The 24198-nt window shown below is 45.7% G+C and overlaps 4 protein-coding genes across 15 annotated transcripts in view; 1 reads left to right on the top strand and 3 right to left on the bottom strand.

Moving 5' to 3' along the window:
• Nucleotides 1–49: 49 nt before the first annotated feature.
• On the bottom strand, nt 50–4918 carry LOC6533830. The gene is made up of 5 exons (XM_002094494.4): nt 3815–4918; nt 3603–3756; nt 3176–3540; nt 804–3115; nt 50–739 (listed from the first exon to the last, which is right to left on the bottom strand). Exons 1-5 carry the CDS (start codon nt 4835–4837, stop codon nt 511–513), a joined length of 4083 nt encoding a protein of 1360 aa, XP_002094530.3. The 5' UTR covers nt 4838–4918; the 3' UTR covers nt 50–510.
• A 277-nt stretch (nt 4919–5195) lies between these two features.
• Nucleotides 5196–9688, bottom strand: LOC6533831 (CCR4-NOT transcription complex subunit 7). Of its 4 annotated transcripts, none has more exons than XM_039374548.2 (5): nt 9350–9688; nt 8498–8641; nt 7526–7866; nt 7049–7466; nt 5196–5791 (listed from the first exon to the last, which is right to left on the bottom strand). In XM_039374548.2, exons 3-5 carry the CDS (start codon nt 7861–7863, stop codon nt 5666–5668), a joined length of 882 nt encoding a protein of 293 aa, XP_039230482.1. In that variant the 5' UTR covers nt 7864–7866; nt 8498–8641; nt 9350–9688; the 3' UTR covers nt 5196–5665. The 4 variants fall into 4 exon arrangements, 3 of the variants coding, with proteins under 3 accessions (XP_039230482.1, XP_015050274.1, XP_002094531.1); XM_015194788.3 differs by having other exon boundaries at nt 8498–8690; XM_002094495.4 differs by lacking the exon at nt 8498–8641.
• Nucleotides 9689–9892: 204 nt separating this feature from the next.
• Nucleotides 9893–15220, top strand: LOC6533832 (sodium-independent sulfate anion transporter). Of its 5 annotated transcripts, none has more exons than XM_015194794.2 (6): nt 9893–10033; nt 12228–12832; nt 12892–13167; nt 13521–14193; nt 14248–14481; nt 14636–14713. In XM_015194794.2, the coding sequence occupies exons 2-5, from the start codon at nt 12239–12241 to the stop codon at nt 14442–14444; spliced, it is 1740 nt and encodes a 579-aa protein (XP_015050280.1). In that variant the 5' UTR covers nt 9893–10033; nt 12228–12238; the 3' UTR covers nt 14445–14481; nt 14636–14713. The 5 variants fall into 5 exon arrangements, with proteins under 5 accessions (XP_015050280.1, XP_015050276.1, XP_015050275.1 ...); XM_015194790.2 differs by lacking the exon at nt 14636–14713 and adding an exon at nt 14525–14629 and having other exon boundaries at nt 9894–10033; nt 14248–14427; XM_015194789.2 differs by having other exon boundaries at nt 9895–10033; nt 14248–14427; nt 14636–15220.
• A 56-nt stretch (nt 15221–15276) lies between these two features.
• Nucleotides 15277–24198, bottom strand: part of LOC6533833 (protein TANC2) — a 49394-nt gene continuing 40472 nt past the window's right edge. For 3 of the 5 annotated variants that reach the window (XM_039374546.1, XM_015194795.2, XM_039374545.2), the window contains 3 exons: nt 20019–20520; nt 15940–19292; nt 15277–15875 (listed from right to left, as the gene is read on the bottom strand). In XM_039374546.1, coding sequence (XP_039230480.1) covers nt 15558–15875; nt 15940–19292; nt 20019–20520 — 4173 coding nt within the window. In that variant the 3' untranslated portion in view covers nt 15277–15557. Of the gene's footprint in view, nt 15876–15939; nt 19293–19570; nt 19874–20018; nt 20521–24198 lie in introns of all 5 variants that reach the window. The other 2 variants (XM_002094497.3, XM_015194796.2) reach the window with 2 other exon arrangements.

Consider the following 24198-nt stretch of genomic DNA (forward strand, 5'->3'; position numbering starts at 1 on the left):
AGTTAAAAAAAATTATCCGCTGATTTAAAAATAAAACACAATTTGACAATTCCCATTCATAAGCGCATTTATTCATAAATTCCAATCAACTTTAAGAAATGATGTAGACACAATTACAATTATATTACAATATTTAACAAGAACTTTCCATTTTGTAATTGGATTTTTGAAAATAGTAAGGTACTATTCTTCTACTTGCACTTTTTCTTAAACATTTAACAAAAATCTATTAGTGATATTGATACAGGTTAGTTCTTTTTATCTCCATTTGGTTAAAATTTAATTATAAGTTACGTACTAAATACATTTCTTTTAATAAGCCGATTATTTGAAAGTTAATATTAAATTAACACAACAAAACTGTTACCAAAACCAAAAAAATAGTTGAGTTTGTTTACCGAAGCTCTACATTTAAGAGATGCATTAATATTTTAAAATTGTCTAAGCTCAGCTTAATGGCAAGAGAAATCCTTATCTAACAATTATTGGCTAGCACTTTCTATATTCGATTTAAGAACCACTTGTGTTCTCAGATACCTTGTAGTAGTTGTTAAAATTAATAATACAAATCAGGTCACCGATTTCCTCCTGGTAACCAGAAGCGGCCGCCTTGTTGCCCAAATAGATGAGATACTGCATGAATTTCTGGAACTCCGCCTCCTCCTGCTGCAAGCGTTTAAAGCGGGGATGCGCAAATTGATTATCTTGATCCAAAATAAAGGACTGCGACTGAATGACTCTAAAAATCGTTTAAATTCAAATTTAAAAATGAAAGTTGCAGACTATTTAAGACGTTAACTTACTTGCAAAAGCGTAGTATAATCACCAGGATGTTATCAATGGTTTCCTTGACCTTGGCACTGCGCCGATTTAAAAGTGCTAGGAAGGCCACCCGCTTCAAGTAGGCAACATGCTGCTTGTACAACGCCTCAATGGAGTCGGCTGTGCACAACTCCTCCTTGAAGCTCTTCCAGGTGGACTGCAGAGCTTTGGCCACCAGATGGGTTTGAAACGAGGTCATAAAGTGCGACAGCTTGTGGCGTATCATCTGCAAGTGTCGGAAATGGGCACATGTCCGCAGTTCCGGGCCAAGAAGTTTGCCCATTTGCTGCAGGTACTCGTAGGTTCCCTCCAACACAAAACTAACGTGACGCAGCTTCAGCAGGTATCCGAAGATCTGGCCATATTTTGAGACCGTCTCCGAGCTGATCACCAGGTTTAAAGGCCAATCAATCTTGCAGTGCAGCTTCAGCATAGAAGTGGCTTCCACAGACAGGAAATTCAGCGTATCCGGGATGGTGGTACAGTTGAGAGTGAGATTCTGTGAGACCGTGGTCTCATCCGCCGAACAAGCCGCCAGCGCATTGGTTAAGATGGTATCAAGGATGCCCTTCTGGCAGAGACTGCGGGGCTCAATGCCCGCTCTTATTCTTCCTAGAATATCGCTCGTGAGTAATGCTCCAAACTGACCGTCCAACAGGAAGAAGTAGTTTCTTAGCTTGCGGAAATGCTCGTAGATACGCTGCTCCTGGAAGATTCTCAGGACTTCATTTCGTAGCAGCGCGTAGTGTGCGTTAACGGGCGCCATTACGGAAAGCTGCAGACAGCGGCGGGCCATAAACGGATTGCAAGCCTCAGGCAAAGTGGAAACCTTTTGATGTCTGTCCTGTTTCGGTTCCTTTTCCATTCTAAAATACGTGGGCAAAACCAAACCCGGTTTGATGGCTTTCGATAATGTGCTGGTGGGTTTAGCAATTACAAGGTCGTGCTTTGGTGACTCCGGAGACAAACCTTCACTGCTGCCACCAACATTGTTATTATTGGTAGTGTCAGCTATTTCCGGCATTTCCCTAGGAGACGGTTCACCAATATCAACATCGGAAGTGGTGGACATTGGAGTTAGCACCGCCAAGGGGACTTCGACGTGAAGCTTGTCGAGCTCTAGAGGCAGACAAGGCGTGGTCTTTGTCCCCTTATCCTTGCTGTTATAACCCAGGGTAACACCGAACTCACTGTCCATAACCCGTCGCCGATTTCTGGCACGTTCCGTATTTGAGTTCAATTGGCAACGCATTCGATGGGTGTGTTCATCTTCGGTGGAGTTAAAGCTGACGAAGCCGTCGTGATGCTCGTTGCGCAAACGGTTTCGCTGCAGTTCGCTCAGCTCCTCCGTTTCCGGACAATTGAGATTAGCATTGATGTCCGGAGGAAGCTCAGCGTGCAATCCTGAACTCGTGCTGGCAGTGGTTTTAAGTAAGTCGGACTGTTGTAGGTGTACCCTAGCATGACACTCTTGAAACTGGGCAGAGGAGAGACCATGCTGGCGGTTTCGATTGAACTCTGTTTGGGTGGTTGGGTGCTCATTGGAATTCATCACGTCCGAGTGACTCCGTTGATATTGAACCGCATTGGGAAGTTCTTCACATGGTTGGTTTACATCTACATCCGCTTGATCTTTTGGTCCTTCAGCGCCTGGCTGTTCCAATGGAATATCCAATGGCTTATCCAACTGTTCTGCTGCCTCTTCCTCCGACTTTTCTGTATTTGCATTATCTTTATCAGACGTTGACTCTGCCAGACAATCAGGTTGCTCGATACAGGAAGCAAAACTGAGGTCGCTGACTGTGCTTTGATCAGGACTGATCACTTCCTGTTTGCTTCTTCCAGTTAAATCAGTTGCTAGCTGCATAACTTTCTTTTGCAACTCTTGTTTTTCCAGCTCTAGGCGCTTATCCTCCATCCGTTCGCATTCCTGCTGAAATGCGAGCTCATTAACAATGTCCTGACGCTGCTTTTCTAAGCGGTTTTGCTGGAGACGTTCCTGCTCTGCGTTTAACTGATCGTTCAACAATTTTTTCTGGGCATTCGCTTTTAGTTGAAGTTCACGCTGCTCCTCCGCCCAGGCGTCAAGATGGGCCTGCGTTCGCTTCACCATGAGATTGGCAAATACACGCTTTGTGGCCATGCGCTCCTCAAAAATGCTTTGCATGCTGCACCATCCAAAACGTTGATAGATAATGGCATACTTATCGGCCAGGTTGCGGCGCATCTGTTTGAGCTGCTGCTCCGTTAGGCACACCATTATATCCGGATACTGCACTTCAAAAACGGGGTGCTAAAATAAAGAAACAATCATTATAGATAGATTTGCGTTTTGCATAATCGTTTTTCATACCTGAGCGTTATATGCCCTTAGCACCTGGTTGTACTTTCCACATTGAAAAATTTCCTGTTCGCAGCCGGCTAAAAATTCTGGAATCGCCTCGTTGTCCACTTGGTAGCTTTTGTCAAAGAACTCCTTGCTGCACTTGTTTGTAAACGACGGTGAAGTGTTCAGACAACGGCTAATGAAAATCTCGTTGACCGACTCGTCCAGTTCACCATGGTAGATCCATCTCTGGAGCTGAACAAAGTACGTTTGGGATATGCAGCGCAACAAGTAGATGAGCAGCTGCAGGAAGTCACTGTTGCCGCACGTGTCAATGGCCAGCCAGATGGAGCTCAACAGGAAGGATCCAGTTATCCCAGTGTCCAGGTTCACTGAAATAATTTATATAAAATACGTTTAATTTTAAAATAGTTTGGCGATGCAGCAGTCTTACATCTCGGTTCATTTTCGAACATCCTATCCAGTTGGTAGAGTAAATGCATCGCTGTAAGTGAGTCGGTCAGCAGCTGGGAAAGACCATCTGCTGGCAAAGAGAGGAAGAACTCCCGAGTGGTGGCTAGGTAATCTATAATGGTCTCTCGCATGGCCTGCAAAAGAGCATCGGTTTATAAAACATGCTACAGAAAAGCATGTATTCAATCTCACTCGACTTAGGGGCCTCTCCAGCCGCTTTTCGGTGTTCCTATTACATTTGGTGCGGGCAGTCAAACGTCTAAAGGCGCAGCCGGCGCGAAGGAAGTGATCTGCAAAATCCGCCAGCACCTCCGGCAGCAAAGTGGGCAACGTTGTGTTGGGTGTGATTTCCAACTTCAATTTATCTTCCGGCGGACTCGGAAACGTTAACGACTGAAGACCACCTGCTGCTTTCTTTAGGTGATCGATTAGTGTTGCTTCATCTATGTAGTTAAGCACCAGGTCTTTGTTTCGGTGGAGCTTAAGCTCGTTGGTCATCATATGATCCGAAATAAAGTGCTTCTCCGGTCCAGGTTGGGCCACAAAAAGTCGTTCCTCCAGTGGAGCTGGCACATTTTTCGCGAGCACTGGCAATTGGGGTGGTGGCTGCATTGGTTGATCCACGTCATTTCTCATCCTTGTCATGGACTCCACTAATCCGACGCGGGTTACAATAGATGGTATGATCCTGAGTCCTACTTTTTTTGGCGGAGGCTTTCCATTCAGGTTACTAGTGAGAAGATCGGAGTAGGGCTGTAGTTGCAGGGGTTTCAGGGCACGATTCCTCTGATCGATGCCAAGCAAGGCCTTTGGATGAACTTGCTCCTTGGGCAGAGGCTCCGTGGTTTCAAGTAGCTGCAGCAGGCCTGGTTTTAGTCGTTTGATCACCACTCCGGAGTGGTTTTCCGCATCCTTGTCCTTCGTTTCCTGGGGTTCTGCTCTCTCCTGTCTTTCCAGCAGATTTTGGAAGCTGAGCAGCATATCCTTTTGTTTGGGATTCCCTCCCACCTCGCTGCTCACCTGGTTGAGCAGCTCCAGCTTGCCCTGGGAGGACATCGTTCCATTGCGGAGTAGAGATTCATAAATTTTGGAGCGCCTTTTGGCCACCAACGCAGCTGTTGGTTTTTTTGGCGCCAGCTCCTCCGCGACCAGCATTGTGGCCAGTTTGGTGACCAGGTCGAAGACGCTGTGATTGCATTCAGCCATAGTTGCCATCGAATCGGCTTTTAATAAACAAAAACTAAGAGATATTCTCCATTAACTTAGGCAAACAAAACATAAGGACTAGAGCTCGGTGTGACCGCACCTCCGTTTTACAAAAATCCATATTTTGCCACCTTGGCTTGTTTCCGTTATTTTTCAAAATTCAGGGGTTATCCCGTTGACACCATCATTAACCCACTATTGATTTTTAACCCTAGAAAAGTATTTAAAGTATATATATATATTTGGATACTGTTTTCTTTCAGTTATAAAACAGTAGATATTGCACTCCACAGGTTGGTGCAAAGACTTAAAAATTTGTTGACTTCTAAAGTGAACCCATTTCAAATAAAAGCACGTTTTCAAAATGTACACTAAATTAAAAAGTTTTAAATATATTGTTTTGTTGTTGTTTTTACAAATACACAATATTCTATGTTTCGCCCATTGGCTTACAGTATTAGCTTAGTTACATACCTTAGTTTTGTATTCGTAACACATTTAAGACATGCAGAATTTGAAATTGAATCTATTTTAGTTTTTTGCAGGTTTCTCATATCTTTGCGATTTACAATTAGTTTATGCCATGTTTTTGTTTTGAATGGTTGGGTTTTCATCTGAACTTGCGTGGGAACATCAAGAAAGTATGGCTTTATGGCCAACGGATTAATTGTTCATAAATGGGAGCGCTCTGTGATTGTTGACAGATTACTGCAAAGATGTTGTTGCGGCTAGGAGTAGTTGGCCAGGTGGTGTGGCCTGCACAGATGCCGACGGACCCGGTGTATCCTCCTGCTCGAACTTCCTATCGTGCACGACCACGTTCCCCATCAGTACGAATCATGAGGCGCTGTTCGTCTCGCCGTTGCTCTCGTGGAAGTTGGTGCCGTTGACGATGAAGGAGGTGCCCAGGCCGTACAGGTGTCCGGAGTACTTGGCGTGGTCGATGTTGTCCTCAAAGAACATCTGAAAAGAGTTTAGGTTCCATTAGGCGGGTACAGAACAATGGATAGTATTTAGAATGGGACAGCACAACGGTTTACAAAGCAGTTCCTAACAATGGTATGGTATGTATAGGTTGTACCTATGCAAGCAAGATCAGTTCGGTTCTACAAAGCGAAAAAAGCACAAATATGTCTACAGCGGCAAAGTCTTAGAAAGTAACCCCAATTAGATTGGGGAGACCTACTAGTAGATGGGGTTTGTTACATACCGTACACCGATGTGATTGGATGAGGTTTTTATACTAGTAAGTTTCATATTTATGATTGTTAGTATGGGGGTGGGATTTATTCTGCAATTTTCTTGTTATTTCAAAACTATTCGGCAGTTCTCTAGAAGGTAAAGTTCTTGCTACGCTGATACACACAGTGAACCGTGTGGAAACATATGTCAGCAAAGCGCTTAAAATTACAAAAGAATAATTTGTTAATTCGATAGAAATGAACAGCATTAATTTAACTTAAAATTAATATAAAAACGATTATGAATTCAAACAAGCACTGATATATGTATATGCCATGCCCAAAAACACAAAAGAATGCAAATAAAAATTTAAAGAAAATTAATTCTCATTCATTTAATTTTCCATTCGAATCCAGCATCTTTCTCATTTCATTTCGTATCGCGACTTTAAAACTAAATAAACATGTTTCACATGGGATTAACAGTTTCAAACTGACTAAGAACACTTCAAATTATGGATTTCATTCATAAATTCTGGGGCACTGGTTCCGCTTATTTTGCAGGCTACAATTACTAAGTACATATATAAGTTATGTATGAAAATGCGTTGTGACAACCATGAAATACCTTAAACCTAATGAATAATGATTATGATTATGATGGGCGGAGGCAAGTTACGTTAGCAGTGGCAAGTGCAGGGCAACTCCAATGCGGTCTAATAGTTTGAAACTACTCGAAGTAGACGCAGTGCAAGTGGGCCAGCGATGAGGCATTGCCCTTTGCCAAGCCGGGAGTGTTGGGAGGTGTAACCGTATAGGCGCTCGAGGTGAGCTGCTCGGAGCAGTTGGTGTTGCCTGTGCCGTTGCCACTGCTGTTTATCGCAGATTCGTCGGGAGGACAGCCACCGATGTATGCCGGACGGCTCAGCAGGTCGATCCGGCTGACCGTCGGCTTAATGTTCATGGTGTGCTCAAGCAGATAGGGAAAGAGTACAACGGGCGTCTCTGGGTCAAAGTGCAAATCATTTGTGTGCTGTACCTCACGCATTTTGAAGAAGGCCATGCCCGTCAGCAACGCATCCGAGCCGGCCTGATGCTGGGGGCCCACGCGCCGCAGTTCCAGCTGATCGGCCACCTCCTGCAGACCGCCCTTCAGGTTCTTGCACGACTTCATCAGATACTTGATGTCGAAGATGTTGGGAAAGTAGATGTGCAGCAGCTCGAAAAATTCACCCTCGTCCGAAGGCAGGTTCTGATCGGTGAGCAGCTTTAGAAGGTAGCCAAAATCGTAGCCGGAGTGGAAGCACAGCCACTTGATGTTGTCCACCAGCACGATGCCGGAGCTCATGAGCAGCTCGGCGAAGTCGATGGGATCGATGCCATCCTCCTCGTGCTTCTTGAACTGAATTCCGGAGTTCTGCAGCAGATCGATTGAGTCCTGCGCATACATGTCCTCGCTAGGGAAACAAACGAAAATGTAGGACCCCCCATTAGAATATGAACAGAACACTTTTACCTCAGGTTAAACTTGAAGTTGAACTGCCAGGTGGAGTAGCCGGGTGGTGTCTTTCCATCGTCGTCCATGAAGGTCAGGCCCAACTGAATGATCCGCAGCAGATCGACATTGCAGCGCAACAGCTGGTAATGATAGTCCGCCGTGGAGCGGAACTCGCCGACGGGACGTGCTACCACGCCCGGAAACTCGGTGTCCATGGCCACATAGTGGTACTTCTGCACCACTTTCCGTATGGTGCGGAACTCCTCCTCCAGGTTATGCTTCCACACGTCGCGGATGCCGCACTCCTCGTTGCTGGGTATGTGGGCATGTGCCGCGCCACTCATGGCCGAGGGCATTGTCTGGGAAAGGTATTGGTTCTGCTCAAACTAGTTGTAATATACAAATATTTCAGTGGATCAAAGTGTTTACTTGTTTGTGTATGTCTGGCCCAAACGTAAGATATGGATTAATAGTTTCTGCCATTAATGCAATGATTGGTTTCCCAATAATTTATGGAGCGCAGTAAATACTGCCCAATGCATATTTATAAGATTTAAACAACATGAAGAACTCTATACACTGTATGAAACCTTTGTTTATTGTGATGTTTTACTAATTGTTGTTTACAGTGCTTGGTTATCAAATTTATCGGAATAAGGTTACCGATTTGGAATATTTCCATTTCCATAGATAAGGACTAATCCCAGTGTATTGTGTGTTTGTGTATTTGTGTGAAGGTAAGAGTTAGCAACATAATAAAATAGCTGGTCCAATTGGTTAAACACGATAGCGCAACTAAAGACGAGTTCACAATTGAAGATTGGCCAATTTCGATGTTAGAAGTGCTCAAATTTTGCTGCTGATACGAGGGAACAACATAAAATCAAATAATATCGAAACAAGGCAAGTGAAGGAAACGATTTTTGAAAATTTGCTTGGAGGTGGTTACTGGACAGGAGTGAGATGGGGTTTACGATGGGCGCTACTTACATCGTCGCCGGACGTCGCCTGGTGCGCACCTTTCGCCGCCGGATCAGCCACCTCTTCGCACTGACCTACAACCAAGCCTCAAGCAACAAGTTCCACTTGGGTGAATAGAATAGTCTTAAGCTCTGATTCGGGGGATCAATGCTCCTGATCAAATGCAGGGGTTTCGGAATATGTACAATTCAAACAATTATACCTAGATTGTATTGCATTCATTAACACACTTTCAGATAACACTGGGCAAGGTATTTAAAGCTGATGCTGGAATTACACAGCATTAACATGACTTATTTTATGACTACAGCGTGTAAAGCATGCCCCTCGTTATGCCAAAGTTTAGTTTAAGCTTTTGAAATTAGCAGGGAAGCTATGAATGCCTTGCCTAACTTTTATCTCTTGAATGACGAAGAATTTTGGTAGGATTTTCTAATTTTCAAGTATTTCAAACACTATTTACACCTTGATATGTACAAAATACTAGAATTCGTAAGTCATTTGATAGCAAGCCGTTAATTTCAATAAGTTTTTGAGGAACAGCTAGTAACACTGGCTGATTTCAGGTTGGGAATTTCGATCCATTTCGAAATCGGGTTCTCAGTGGAGGCTTTCCTCCATGGGACAAGAAATATGCACATTCTTGCATTACTTTTGGCGGAAAATGAAACCTAAAATTAATAACAGTAAAAACGCCCTAAGAAAACTGAACACACACACACTCTTGCACATGCAGCGGCATTGAAGATGCAATTGCAATTGCAGTCCATTTTCGACTTGCCATGGAAACGCAAGGCTGTGGAAATCGGCCCACCGGTGTGAAAATCCGTGGACCCACTGGTTGTTACCCTCGCAGCTTACCCATTTCATAATATTTGATGGTCGACCGTGTGGGTTTCAGCTACTTGCACAAACTAAATGTTTCGATCGGCGTCCCTTGTTTTGCGGGTGGTGATGGGGGAGAAAGCGGCGGGAAAAATAGCTGTTTTGGGGCACTTCCGCTTCCTGCGCGGCGATCTTTTTAAGCGGACACTTTAATTGATTGAGTCCTCGACGTTCGGCAATTGGCTTCCAATGGATTTTTATCAGCGAATTTTGTTTGTGAGCCGCGCAAGTGCCATAATAAAAAAATTGTTCGCGATTGCGGCAGTGTGGGTAAACGTTTGTCTTTCGATTCCAGTGCTGAAAAACGTGTAAATTCTACAAATATCGATAGTTTTGCCACTATAGTGGTTTCTGTATTTGAATTTTGAGTTTTGTGCATTTGCATATGTGATTCGAAATCTGAAATAAGAAAAATAAATGGATTTTGCTGCACTTGATTTTAAGCTACTTGGCCAAGCACTTATTGCCCTTACTTGCTACAACCGCCGCCAGAGGGCGCCAGTGAAACTGTGAAAGTTCGTGAGCGGTGGCAACTCTTGACTTTCAGCTGTTCGCTGGCAAGCAAACAAATTTATTTATTTCAATTTCACCGGTAAAAGTGTTAGCATTGCGATTTTTTTAACTTGAATGTTAAGTGTTAATAGTTGATAAATAATTTTGGTAATAATATTTGAGTAAGAAGTGTTACTGGATTTGTGATTTTGGTTTTTTACGCCTGTCCCACTTCCCTTTTAACTTGACCCATTTGTTGTTGCAAATTCTTCGGGAATTGGCTCGCGTTATAAATAAACAAACAATACTAAACAATTGAATCAACTGTTTTTGTATCTTCTCAATTTGTTTACATTTACACAAATACAGTGCAAAACTAGTTTCTTGGCATGCCAGGGTAAAAAAGAAAGCAAAAAGATAAATAAAGCTCAGTTTTCTTACGCCGTCTGTCAACAATCGGTAATTATGTTTATGTATGTATGTATTTATGTACATATATGTATTGCAGTATGTAATCACTGATCTCTCCAATTATTTTGGTTTCGTGGACCGGTAAAGAACGGATTTCTCCAGTTTCTTCGAAGGGTTAATAAACTTTTCGCACGTTTGTCATTTTTGCTCGATTCCGGTTACAAAGTGCTGATAAAACCACTTGAACTACACGTTTCCGTACTGATTAGGACTTTTCGTCTTATCTGACCTCTGGAATTCAATAGTTTATGAACCCACAAGGTCAGCCGGTAATGGAACTTTATAGATTGTCTTACGAAAATGCCAAAATGTAGTTCGTTTTTATTGTATATTTAAATATCTAAATCAAATTTTATTGTATTTTGAAATATCTACGAACCCATTTAAGTTCTCTAACATGACCGATGTATTTACACCTTCCCTTTATAGGTTTTTTTTTATAAAATCATTCTAGTTAATCGCTCTGATAATTTTAAGGCACACGATATTCCATTCTTATTTCACAATGCTTGCTAATAGTTTACTAAACGCTTCAAAACTGTCGACATTGTATGAATCGCATTATCATTGCTTGCTGGAACTAATAGCAATTCTAAACTTCCCATTCTTTCCACAGGCGATTGGCAAATATTTGCAAATGACACAACAAGCAAACAATTTCGCCATAATTATTGGCTCTAAATTGAAAAGAATAGTTTGTAAACAAAGCGAAATTCAATTAAAGAGCACGTATCTCGTGCATATACGATCAAGCAATTCGATCACGTTTTCAGCGACCCGAACCCATACTTTCAACTCCGCCACTTGCACTTGTTCAGCTAATTGAGCTGGTCGTGTGATCACTGATCAGGAATTCTTCGTTCACGCGATCGTTCCTCAGTCTCTGGCCAACTGCCGAACCGACCTGATCTTCTCCAGAGCTCCCCGCTCTTTCCGCGAGGAGAATTCGAACCGAAACTCGCGTTTTGAATGGAACGCGCCCTTCGCACAGACAACAACATCAAAACATTTGTTTAAATACGTGAGTTTCCCACCAAATTCAATGAATTGCTGTTAGATAGACTTTTTAGATTATATGGGTTTAACTTGCACGAAATGTCATATTGTGTGTCGTGTGTTAGCCCTGAGAACAGCTGTCTAGCTAAGTTACTCTTAAATATGAATATGGTGACATTACCATTATTAAAAAATCTTTAAAATAATTCCTTAGTTCAGCCACCATCAAAATAAAGAACCATAGTAAGTTAAATAGCTTACACATATGTATATATAATAATTTCTGAGGATTCAGAGAGGTTTCTTCAAAATGCTTATAATAACTTGCACATATAAATAATAATTTCTAAGGATTCAGTAAGAATTCTTTTAAATGCTGATAAAAGCTTTGATTTCTTTCGGATACTTGCCAAATTATTTTGACATTTTTATTAACTTTCAGTTCCAGAAAATGTAAAAAAACGCAAACCTGTTTTGCTGAGCTTTGTTTAATTTATACCATCTAGTTTGCTCAATGAGCCATTTGTAATTCTGGCAGCTATTTTCTTCTATTTACCATAAACCCGTATTTCGTCTATGGTTTTGAATTCTACGACTTTTATTTATGACTTGCTTATTGGTAGTAGATAAGTTGATGTCTTCTTTTCTTTGGTCTCGTCTGTCACGCAGACGTCTCGTAATCAAATGTATAATTATGCGAATTGGAAATGTCGTTGAACCTGCTTTTCGATCTTCAATATTTGCAACGTAATTCTATTTCAATCTTATTGAAAGTCCCCTTTTAAACTGGTAAGAATGAGCTGGGAAAAAATGGCTTTTACCTGTTCCAATGGGTCCAATTTGTTATATTCAATAATAGTACGTATTCTAATAGTGTTTTGTTTTTAACCCACAGAAATAGAAGCCATGACCCTTAGGGACTGGGGATACCGCCTGCTGCCGGGTCTAAAGTGGCTGCACGGCTACACCGGCCAGGATGCAGTGGCGGATCTGATAGCCGGAGTGACGGTGGGACTGACGGTGTTGCCCCAAGGATTGGCATACGCAACGCTAGCCGGACTGGAGCCCCAATATGGTCTGTACTCTGCTTTTGTGGGCGGCATCATATACGCCATGCTGGGCAGCTGCCGGCAGGTGACCATTGGACCCACGGCGTTGCTCGCACTGATGACCAGCCGGCACACGGGATTCGGATTGGGATCGGGTCCGGCGTACGCGATACTCCTGTGCCTCATCTCCGGCATTGTGGAGCTGGGTATGGCAGTGCTGAAACTGGGTGCCCTGGTGGACCTGATATCACTGCCAGTTACCGTGGGATTCACCTCGGCCACCGCCGTCATCATTGGCACCTCCCAGCTAAAGGGTTTGCTGGGTCTGCGTGGTGGATCCGGATCGGATTTCATAAATACCATGCGCTCCGTGTTCGGAAATCTACATAAAGTTAGAACAGGCGATTTTACCCTTGGACTGACTTCCATTATAGTTCTGCTGCTTCTGCGCGTAAGAGAGTCTAAAATATCTTTGCAAATATCCAGTTTAATCCCACTTCATTCCCATAGAAACTCAAAGACGTAAAGCTGGACGGTCGCATCCGCAACTTGCGAACACAGCAGCTTATAAGTGGTGGCATCTGGGTAATAGCCACTGGTCGGAATGCGCTGGTCGTACTGGTGACCAGTGTGCTGGCCTACAGCACATGTGAGCACATGGAGAGCTGCCCGTTTATCCTCACTGGAAAGGTCAAGAGCGGTCTGCCCAACGTCTCGCTGCCAAAGTTTGAGACCACCATTCTGGACAGGAATGGCACTGAGATCAGACAGAACTTTGAACAGATGGTATGTGAGCACAAGTAGACTAATTAACTTTTTTTGTGACCGAATTAATTTATCGCCAAGGTTTAACATCTGTTTAACTAAGTTCTCGCCAGTCTGACTTGTTGTTGTTTTGCTCAAGATACTTATTTCTTGTTTTTAATTGTCAGTTAGCTTTAGAATAAATTAAAATTATTTCAATTTGTATTACCTTTTAATAGATTTTGGTTTAGGTTTATAAAATTAATTGCAACCGCTTAACGAAGATAAAATAGACACAGTAACATTTATCGAGCAACTAAAAAGGCAAAATAATTATTTATGTATATAACTGATAATTGAAGAAGCTAACTAAATCAATTTAATATGATTTTCAGCTCTCGGAACTGGGTCCCTCCATGCTTATACTACCCATTATCGCCGTGCTTGGCAATGTAGCCATTTCGAAGGCCTTTGGAGGAGCCGGACTGAGTCCCACGCGGGAACTGATTGCCCTTTCCATGAGCAACATTTGTGGCGCCTTCTGCAGCTCCATGCCGGTGACAGGATCCTTCTCGCGCAGCGCCGTCAACCACGCAAGTGGAGTAAGGACGCCGCTGGGAGGGTGCTACACAAGCGTGCTGGTTCTGTTGGCGCTCGGCCTACTGGCACCCTACTTCCAGTACATCCCAAAGGCCGCTCTCAGTGCGGTTATCATCTCGGCGGTGATATTCATGATTGAGTTCGAGGTCATTAAGCCACTGTGGCGCTGCAGCCGGCGGGAGCTGCTCCCAGGTGCCATTACTTTCGTTATGAGTCTGGCTGTGGGCGTGGAGATCGGTCTTTTGCTGGGCGTGAGTACCGATGTGGCTTTCCTGGTTTACCGTGCCGCCCGACCCGTGCTGAGTGTCTCCAAACTCCAGACCACCAATGGCATCAACTACATTCTGATTCGCCCGAAGCACAGTTCACTGTATTTCCCGGCCGTCGAATGGGTTCGTTCGGGCATCTCAAAAGCTCTGACCATTCATGGTACCGCACCTGTGGTCTTGGATTGCGCCCATGTGCACGGTATGATTTGTGATTCAGTTTTGCCTATAGATATTTGAAAGTGCTTTCTTGCAGAATTCGATTTTACGGCAGCTCGAGGAATGGGCTCCCTGCAAAAGGAGCTCGCCAAGGCGAATGTGCCATTGTTTCTGATGAGCGCGGACAAAACTATTGGTGTGATCCTGAAGGAGTCGACTAATATTGACTTCCCCACGATAGACTGCCCCGATGATTTGGAATTCCTTCTGGAGCAAAGTGAGACGAGTTTTTAGTAGAACATTCATTTACGCATATCACCCCTAGTGCACTGCAAGTATCTCACGCTTTTCGTTTCCTCCGCTTTCATCCACAGCTTTCACCCATGTCTGATTATTCCCAATACAACATGCCACATCTAGCACCCAATATTTCCATTTAGTACCCACTTTAAGACTCTGGTGTAACAGAAACTTTGTTTTTCCAGCTGCCGACTACGTTCTGCATTTGCAGATTTCAGCGCCGCTCGTCGAATCCCGGTTGGTACATGGCGATGGCGGAGAACCAACTGAACTGAGTAAACTCAATGGAAAATCCTCGTAAATACAAGGGAACTACCATTGTTTATTTTAAATGTACTTAAGTATACGTCGGGGCACACGTTCTTATTTATGGCTACTTCACCCTCATGGGCCACAAATGCAAATGCTATTTTACATTGAAATGGCATTGAAAGCTCTCTAAACTTCCTACTGAGTAATCTAAGTATTTAAATCAGCACACATGTTATTCCCAACTATTTCATTCCTATGTTTAATTGTCCCTTCAAATAGCTAAGCTTTAATTGTACATACACACACATATATATATATAAGCCTACATAATTGTTTTAAATTCTGTTTATAAATTTAATTACTTTTAAATGTGTTCTGAAATTAAATTTTGTAATATATTCTGCATACGTTAAAGTAGTTCCCACTCATTTCAACTCTATTCGGTTGTTCAACAATATTCTGTTAAAGAAGCAGCTCAAAACTATGCACTAATAAATGAGGAAAGTTTAATAATCTTAGCTCAGAGAGCACAAGTATATCCCCAAAAGGCTGCATCGAATAGCAAAATAGTGTGTTTATTCAATCTTAAATGAATTCGCATTTATTTAATATTCGTTATGGATAAGAACTGATGCCTATGCTAAATCAGAGTATAAAACTAATTTTTACATGCGTAGACACAAAATTAAAAAGACAATTAAAAAAGAAATTACAAGGATAGTTTCAGTGGGTTTAAATTAAAAACATTCGAAGGCAATAAATAGCAAAAAGTAAGGTCTAGGGTAGCTCTTAAGTAGGAATAGCGATTAATTCGAAGGGTATACGACGAGTACAACAATACACAACAATCGACATTTACAAATCGGTGATCTCGTGATGAGATTCGTATGCGACGGATGCACCGCCGCCGATATTGGACATTCTGCCGGTCTGATCCTCGCTGCTGATGCTGATCCGCGTGAGCAACTCCGCCTGGATGCGCTTCAGCACCTCGACCACTTCGCAGAGCACACCACTTTGGGCGGCCTGCTGCATCGCCTCATTGGCGTCCACCAGCGCCTCATTCAGGGCACCGAGTTCCATGCGCGCCTTTGCCCTGGCGTAGTATCCTTCGTAGCTGTGCGGCTTCTGGGCAATCGCCTGCGTGGCCAAATCTATGGAGGCGTCAAGTTCCTGCCAATAACAGCAACGGTTAGTCATCTCATCTGCAACTCATCTCGTATTTTAAGGTACTTACATTCAGTTTTCGCTTGCAGCGCGACAGATTCAGCAGCAGATTGGTCCGCAGCTGGGCGAAGATGGCATTCCTCTCGAGCAACTGCTCCAGTCCGGAGATCTTGCGCAGGGCATACTGGTAGCGATGGGCAGCCTCCTGGAAGCGGTTTTTCCGGTACAGCACATTGCCATCCTCCAGCAGCTTGTTGAGCAGTATCACCAGAATCTCCGGCTTGCCCATGGCCATGCTCCAGGTGGTCGGTCCCAGCTTGGCACCCTTGCGCAGGAACACCTGTACGGCCTGGATGTTGCGGCAGGCAATGGCCCGATCCAGTGGTCGCATTCCATGCACATCGATGTGTTCCAGATTGCCGCCCTGCTCAAGGATATAGAGCACCAGGCCAGCGGCTCCCTGATAGGCTGCCAGATCCAGGGCTGTGCGTCCATTGTGATCCTCGTGGTGGCGATTACAGCCGTGTTCTATGAGCGTCTTGGCCGCCGCCAAGTGGCCACGTAAACAGGCCCAGCTGAGTGCCGTGAATCCCTCGTGATCCTGAGCTTCCCGTGCCGCTCCTCGAGCCAGCAGAAGTTCAACGAGCTCCAGGTGTCCCTCCTCCGCCGCGATCATTAGCGGCGTCTTGCTTGTCTGTCCCAAGGGTTCATCCAGCAGGGCACCACGTTGCAGCAGATGCTCCACCACGCTCCAGTGACCCTCCTTGACGGCCAGCCAAAGGGCCGAGTATCCCTGCCGATTCCTTGCATCGATCTGAGCGCCGCGGGAGAGCAGGATGCCTACCACATCAACGCATCCGTGACGAGCGGCGGCGGTTAGCGCCAGTTCACCACTGCTTGGCTCCATGCCATTAACGTCCAGGTCAAACTCGGTCTCATTGAGATCGAGAAGATCCTCAAGGATCTTACAGTGCGCCTGCGCGGCGGCTCCAATGAGTGCCTGCTGCAAGGCCACCGATCTGGTGACATCTTGGGAGTGCGGTCGTGGTGACCAGTCGCAGGCGAGCAAGTACTTAACCACACTGAGGTGACCCATGCGGGCGGCATGAACGAGGGCACAGCGCTGCGTGATGTCCAACTGGCCGAGGCTGCTGCCGGCGGCTACCAATGGACGCACTACGTCGCAGTGGCCACGCATGGCGGCCAGAATTAAGGGAGTACAGCCCTGACTGTTGGTCAGGCCCACATCGGCACCGAACTCCAGGAGCAGGCTAACCATGGGAAGGATGCCCTCATGAGCAGCTATGCAAAGGATCGGAGCTCCTCCCATGTAGTCCGTGCGGTGATTCGGTGAAGCGCCTGCCAAGAGAACTAGTCGGGAAACTTTGAGGTTCGGACTGTAGACATTTCGCAGGGCGCCCAGCGAGGAGGAGATGTTATCCGCCGCACCCGCCAACCAATAGGATTGCAGATCCCGTGGAGAAAGTAGCGTCAGGCTCGTTCCGCCATACAAATGAGCTTTGAGCATGTGGTGACCCAGTTCCAGCGTGAGCTGCGGTGACAATGGAGCCTGCAGCCGGGACAATCGGAAAGCGATTCCGGCGTGACCCAGCCGGGCGTCGCAGAGGAACTTGTTGGACTCGCCCTCATCCCGTCGCATCAGCCACTCCCTCAAGGAGCTGTGAAAGAACATGTAGGTGTTGTCCAATCTCTTGATCAAAAATCCATCCAGCAGCTTGAAGCGTTGCATGAAATCCGGCCAACTGAGTGCCTCCCGTCCGTGACTGAGTGCCTCCATGCTGTAGTAGATCTCGTCCAGCGTCAGGGGATACAGAGCTGCCAGGCAGATATTGAGGATCGGAGCAGCCTGCTCAAAGCTACGGGCGGTGGGAAAGCGCAGGTTGAAGTGCAGCAGAAAGATCTGGGCGAGGGAGACCGGTAGCACCTTGTAGCTGGACGACTTGATAACCAACTGGCCGCGTGCAATGAGATCCAGGATGAGCTTGGCGTACAGCATGGAGCCCCTGCTTAGGGACTGAAGATGGGACACGAACTTCGTCTGCGGTTGGCTGCCCGACTGCGAGTTCTGGCCTCCTCCTCCGCCGATGTTCATTCGAATTTCCGGACTATCTGCCAGCCGGGCGCCTATGTAATCCAGCATATCCTGCTGCAGCGCCTGGCTGCTGGCCCAACTGTCCAGGGTAAGTTGTGTGTAGCTGGGTGCCTTCACCAGCTCCAGCATCTGGGTCCTCACAGTGGCCACCAGCTTGAGCCAGGCTGGAAAATGCGGCGTTAGCTGTGCCAGGAAACTGGCAATGGTGTGACCATGATCGGGACGATGGTACTCCGCTTCGCACAAGGCATCCACCACGATGACGGCCACTTTGGCTGGTATCTTGCCCGCCCGGTGAAGGTGAGCGAGTGGCTCCAGGATTGCCAGCTTCATCACTCTCTCCGCATCCGCGATGCACTCGCGCACACTGAGAATGTCCTGGAGATGCTGCTCCGACAGCAGGTAATCCCTGTAGGCGGTTAACTGCGGTGCCTGGCACAGTTGGGCGGCCAGGGAGTGCACGAAATCCGGCACCTGGCAGGTGAGATTGGCGTCCGCCTGGCAGAAGTGATAGCCCACCATGTGGGAGGCCAGTCCGCGCATGCGCTCACAGTGGGCGCCCAACTGGAGCTGGCTGTAAATGCCATCGGGATCATCCTGCATCTGCCGGCGGCCAAAGCATGAGTACTCCACCAGCTGCAGGCAGAATGCCGTCTTTCCAGTGCCCGGCTGTCCGTTGATGAGCACCACCCGTGTCTCGGTTCCCAGCAGGATGTTGGACAACTGCTGCACCAGCCACTGGCGACCCACGTACGGAGGATCTGGCTCCTGCAGCGGCACCTCAAAGAACAACGGCTTCAGGGCCAACTGAACAGCCGCCAAGGTGGAGGCTGTCACCCTGGAACCCACTGCCGCTGCCGCCGATGAGCTCGAACTGGATGCCTGCTGGCCACGCGTCGATCTCCGTACATTTCCCTTGCGACTCTTGCTGGGCAAGGCTTCGTACACGTGCAGCATGGAGCAGCCGGCCTTGAACTTGCCGCACAGGCTCAGTGCATCCTCCTTGACCCCGTGACTGGTGGCCACCGACAGCTGGCTGCCGCTAAGCATTCCGGCTCCGCTGGCCAACGTTTGCTCCGGACTGACATTCTGCGAGGAGCCACTGGTGGTGGTGCTGGCCGCTCCCACGCCGCTGCTACTCGTGGTGCTGGTGGTGGAATGGGCCGAGATGGGTTCACAACCACTTCCGCTGCTGCTGCTGTTTCCATTGCTGCCAGGATCGTTGAGCAGCAGACCGAGACGAGCGTGGAGCTGATCCTTCTGCAGCTTCTCGTTTAGAAGAGAGGAGTGGTGGTCAAGGGCATCGCTTCCTATGAAGGAAAGGCAAAGTAATACATATTAGATTACTTATAAATATATTAGATTTTTTATAAATATATTAGATTATTTATAAATATATTAGATTATTTATAAATATATTTATATTATACATATTATATATATAATATTTATAAGTTGAAATAATAATCATGCAAAATCTTTACAAGAATTAGGACGAAAACTGGATTAATGATCGACAATGAGGATGCAACGTGCAAACAGAAACGTTTGAATTAGAAGGATGCACGTAAGTGGATCGGATCCGTGCCTGCTAACTGATTCAGTCCCGCCTCGCTGGAGTTGGAGGAGTTCACGCTCCACAGGGACTTGATCTTGCCAAAGACCAGAGAGGACAGATGACCCGCATAGACGGACGTTCCGGCCAAACTGAGCCTGTTCAGGCGATTCTCGCTACTTGCTCCATGGCGGGCGGAGGTCTTCAGGTTGTGGTTGCTGACGTTCTTCCGCCGTCTCCGAGTGACCGCCGAATCCGAGCAGGTGGATGTGTTTAGGGCATTGGACTCCTTGCCCTCCGGCTGGTTATCATGGTGATGATGCTGATGAGGATGATCTAGTGATGGATGCTGGGTGAGAATTTCTACTTCGAACTGAAAGCCATTCCTTTCCAGGTGTAACATTGCCTTTCCCCGCTGCTTTCAAGCTTTTAGTGCCACCTTTTGAACCTGACCCACACTTAAACTTCATTCTAAACTTACCTCCGGACAGGATTGATGCCGTGTCAATGGGACAACCCCCATTGGAGGCAGTGCGTCGATGGCCACCGCCCACACCTCCAGCTCCCCCGCCGATGCCGCCGACTCCCGATCCACCGCCACCACCTCCGCCAGTGAGGGCACTGCGCAGATTCTTGTGGTTGAAGAACCGCCTACGCGTCGGCGGTGTGGCAAAGGCCGGTGGTGCGGCACTCAGTTCGCTGTAGGCCGCCGCATGGATGTTGTGGCTCAGGCTGCTGCTGCGGCTGTGGCCACTGATGCCGTTGCCATTGCCGTTGGCCAACAACTGCTTGGCGGCGGAGGCACCTCCTACTCCTCCTCCTCCTCCTCCGCCGAGATGGTGGTGCACATCCACTGTGACCGTTTGCGTGGTGCCGGTGGAGAATCCATTGCCATTGGTGGACAGTGCCGTCGCTCGGGGCAGTTTGCCATTGCTCGCATAGCGATGGTGGTAATCCGGCGACTGCGACTCCTGGCGGTGCTGCTGCAAGAAAGTATATGGTTGCCAATGAGTTCAGACTTATCGATGATGAAAGTTAATATGCAGAGAAAGAATTATATTGTGCTGCTCTGTCTATCTATTGTCTAAAAGTGAAACTTGCTAAGTAATATCATCATAATAGTGAAGTTTTTCGCTCTGTGCACATTTTCAACAGCTTTCGTCAAAGTTGATCGGGCCCCAAAGCAAAGGCGTTACTCTTGATTGGTCACATGTGTGGGCCATCCCAGATGAAAGCGTTCAAATGGCCACAAATTTGGAGCCAACGAGGCGCTGCTTCTAGGCACAAAAATCCCACCTCGTTGTGGACCTAAGCCAAAGTATTGTCAGACTTATCAAGTGGATAGCATTACCACCCGGTCCAGACATAATTATCATGTCAAGATCAGCCTGGATTGGTGGGCACACTTTGAAAAATTTCCACTGAGGAGTGCACTTGAAGAAATTATTACCTAATATAAAAAACAAAGTACTCGTTTATGCAACACTAAAACCTTGAACCCAAAAATAAAGCCAAATAATGGGGTGCTAAAATAATCTGTGAAAATGGTGAAATGAAAGTCAACAAGAGGTTTCACAAGTAAACATTATAACATTTTCACAAGTCAATAATTCGGTTGAAAGAAAAGCTAGCTTGGCGCAAAATGACAGTTTCTTGAAAAGGTAAAGGCTGATAAATTTTTCTCAGTGCAGCTCCGCCTGGCAAAGCCTACTTGCTGTCCAGCCTGTGGACTGTTGTCCTCCCAACTGTCGGGAGACAAACCGAAACCAATTTCATTCACATGCGCCACAAAGGCCCCTCCATCGTGCTCTTAGTCATCGTCTAGTCTCTGGCTCCTTTTGGATCCGGGGGTTTCGTCTTAATGAACTGCAAATCATTTTCTGTCTGCGTTGGTTTTCGCCTCCAATTCAGCCGATTTTTTTCGGGTAGGCCGAGAGACTGGACATGGCACAGAAAAGCACAGAAACGTGATTTCCAGGCCAGAAGAGAACAGTAACAGAAACAGAACCTGAGAACCAGTTTCTGGGTTCTGTGTGGGATAATAAGATGAAATTGGTATTGGTTGGCTCCGCCAGACGGCGATGGAGATGGAGACGGAGATGGAGTTGGAGTCGGAGGCCATTAATTGACGGGCAGGTGGCTGGAACCCAGGGAGGAACTTTGGACTTTGGAGCCAGCCAAGGGAATCGAAAGGGTCTGCAATCGATGGTTGGAATATTAATTGAAAGCAAAGAAATGCAAAGGATCGAACATATTTCAGCTCATCGATTGGGAATATAACAGACTTGCTGAAATTATGTTTTGGTTAGTAAAAGAGTGGCGGCTGTGAAGCTTTGCAATTTGGACCGCTTGATGATTGTGATTTGGACAAGTCACCTAGCTGACAAGTTGCAACGCCCGCGGATGTCTGAGTGCTCTGGTTTCTGGTTCTCTTCCTCCAGCGGATGTATGCATGTCTGGAAGTTCTTGATCTTTCACTCACGACTATGAGTCGCCCACTTCCGCTGGAGGATCCAGTCTGCCCACTGTCAACCGTCTAGCTACTTCCACTTTTCTTATGCGTGGAAAAGAAGATGTTAAAGACTTGTATATCGTCAAAATAAACATCTGATTTTTCTTATTTTAAATTTGAATATTTGTTTAAATAATTGTTGTATTGTTTTTGAAACGCCATCAGTTCAAAATCCACTTAGAAAGACGATGTCTTCAGTGCAGTGCCATCATTTCAGTGACCAACTCTCTGGGGTCTCCGTTTGCGGATATCTGTGATCGGCAGGCCTCAATCTCGGATCTTTAAGCCACCGGGATCAGCTGGGGAATTCCGTGGCGCTGATCTGCCATCCATCGATCTGCGGATCTATTGATCCGTGGGCTGAGTTCCGCCTCTATCTCATCGTAATTAAGCTGCGGTTCGTTTTGCTCCGTTTCGATGCGCTTCACTCAAACCCAGCCCAACAAACTCCAATCCAATCCAATCGAATCCAATCCGATCCGAGACCAAGACCAAGATCAAGACCAAGTCCGCACCCAAGCCCCACCTTTCTTTCTTTCACTCGTGTGGTGGAAGAAAGGCTTTCTTTAAACTAGTTCGTCGTGGGGTCTGGGACTCTTATCGCATCCCGCGGCGGCGTTTTAATTGGCCCCATCACTTTGATTAAGTTGTAGCCGGCGCACGAGCTGTGCTTTGGAAAATAATTAACAAATTATGCCTGCCATACATGGGGGCCGTGGAAAATTTGAAAATTGAAAAAAAATCACATCTCAAGAGGTGATTTTCACTTTTTCCCGCTCGGCAATTTGTCCACTGTGTGTAGAGGAGTTGCCGTGGCTACCGTGAAAAAAGCGCCATAAAATTTGCACTGCTGGATGGAGATGATCGCAGTTGGTGAGATGGAAACAGGATGCCATTAAATAGTGCAATTTGTTAGGAAACACAGGTCAATGTCCATTACAAGGTATGCGATCATAATGCTATTGGACATGGATACATTACTACTTCAACTTAATGGGCATTTTTCTGATATCATTACAGATTGCCAAGGTATCTTAGAGTTTCTTAAGGCTTAAAGGTTATTTGCGTTATCTACCACATGACCAATTTGGATATAGAATCATTACTCAATATTTTCAGTACCAAGCGCAATTAAAATTTTTGTCAAATTACAATCGTGAGAACACACCAACATTTGGTGTTTGGAAGGAACAAATCAGGCTGAAAAACTTATGAACTGTCAACCGTTTCGGCTGAACTTTGGCCGCTCCCAGTGGCTTAAACAAATGAGCAGAACGGGCCAATTGACCGACCCACTACTAGCCAGAAACCATATCGAGTTATGGAGTGAAACCGCCATACCGAACCGGATCGAAACGGCTGCCACCCCAGGGGGAGTCGCTCCGTCTGTCGTCTACCGTCTGCCGACTGCCGTCCCATTGAGGCGCAGGTGTAATAATGCCAGCTGCCACAGAGCCGGGCCAGAAAAAGGCAGTAATTGTAATATGACAAACCCGCATTAATTTGCTCGCAAAAACTAAAGCGAAACCGAAACAGAGAAAATCGCAGAGGCAGACAACGAGGCTCACACAGAGAAAAAAAATATGCCCAACAACTTGAGCTTCTTAGATACCAAAAATCAAGCATTTCGAGGCTTTGTCTACCAGTAAATATTGTTACTATAAATTATTACTTTATATTATTACTATATATTATATTATTACTATATATTATTACTATATATTATATTATTACTATATATTATTACTATATATTGTTATTGTTATTCAAATGAATACAACAGTTTTTTTTTCAGTGTCTGCACTGCAATTACAGCGGCGGTATTTAATGACCGAGTCCACCGAGCTGGCAACAAGATTAATGGTTCATTCAAGAATTCGATTTTCGGCCATAGGAGCCAACAACAAAAGCAGGTTCATATCAAAATGCATGATTTTTTTTTGGTCAAGTATTTTTTTGTTGTTGTTTTATATTATGAAAAATAAAATATACATCTCGTGTTTGGCTGCGGGGCGTTTGCGAGAACAGCAACAGTGTCGAAGAACTTGGCGGTCCCAGACATTGTGACACCAGCAAAATGCAGCACCACCACCACCACCACCACCATTACCACTCCAAACCCAATCTCAATCCCTGGCCAAGACTCGTT

This window comes from Drosophila yakuba, chromosome 3L, assembly GCF_016746365.2.
Source record: "Drosophila yakuba strain Tai18E2 chromosome 3L, Prin_Dyak_Tai18E2_2.1, whole genome shotgun sequence".
In the NCBI taxonomy this organism is placed as follows: domain Eukaryota; kingdom Metazoa; phylum Arthropoda; class Insecta; order Diptera; family Drosophilidae; genus Drosophila; species Drosophila yakuba.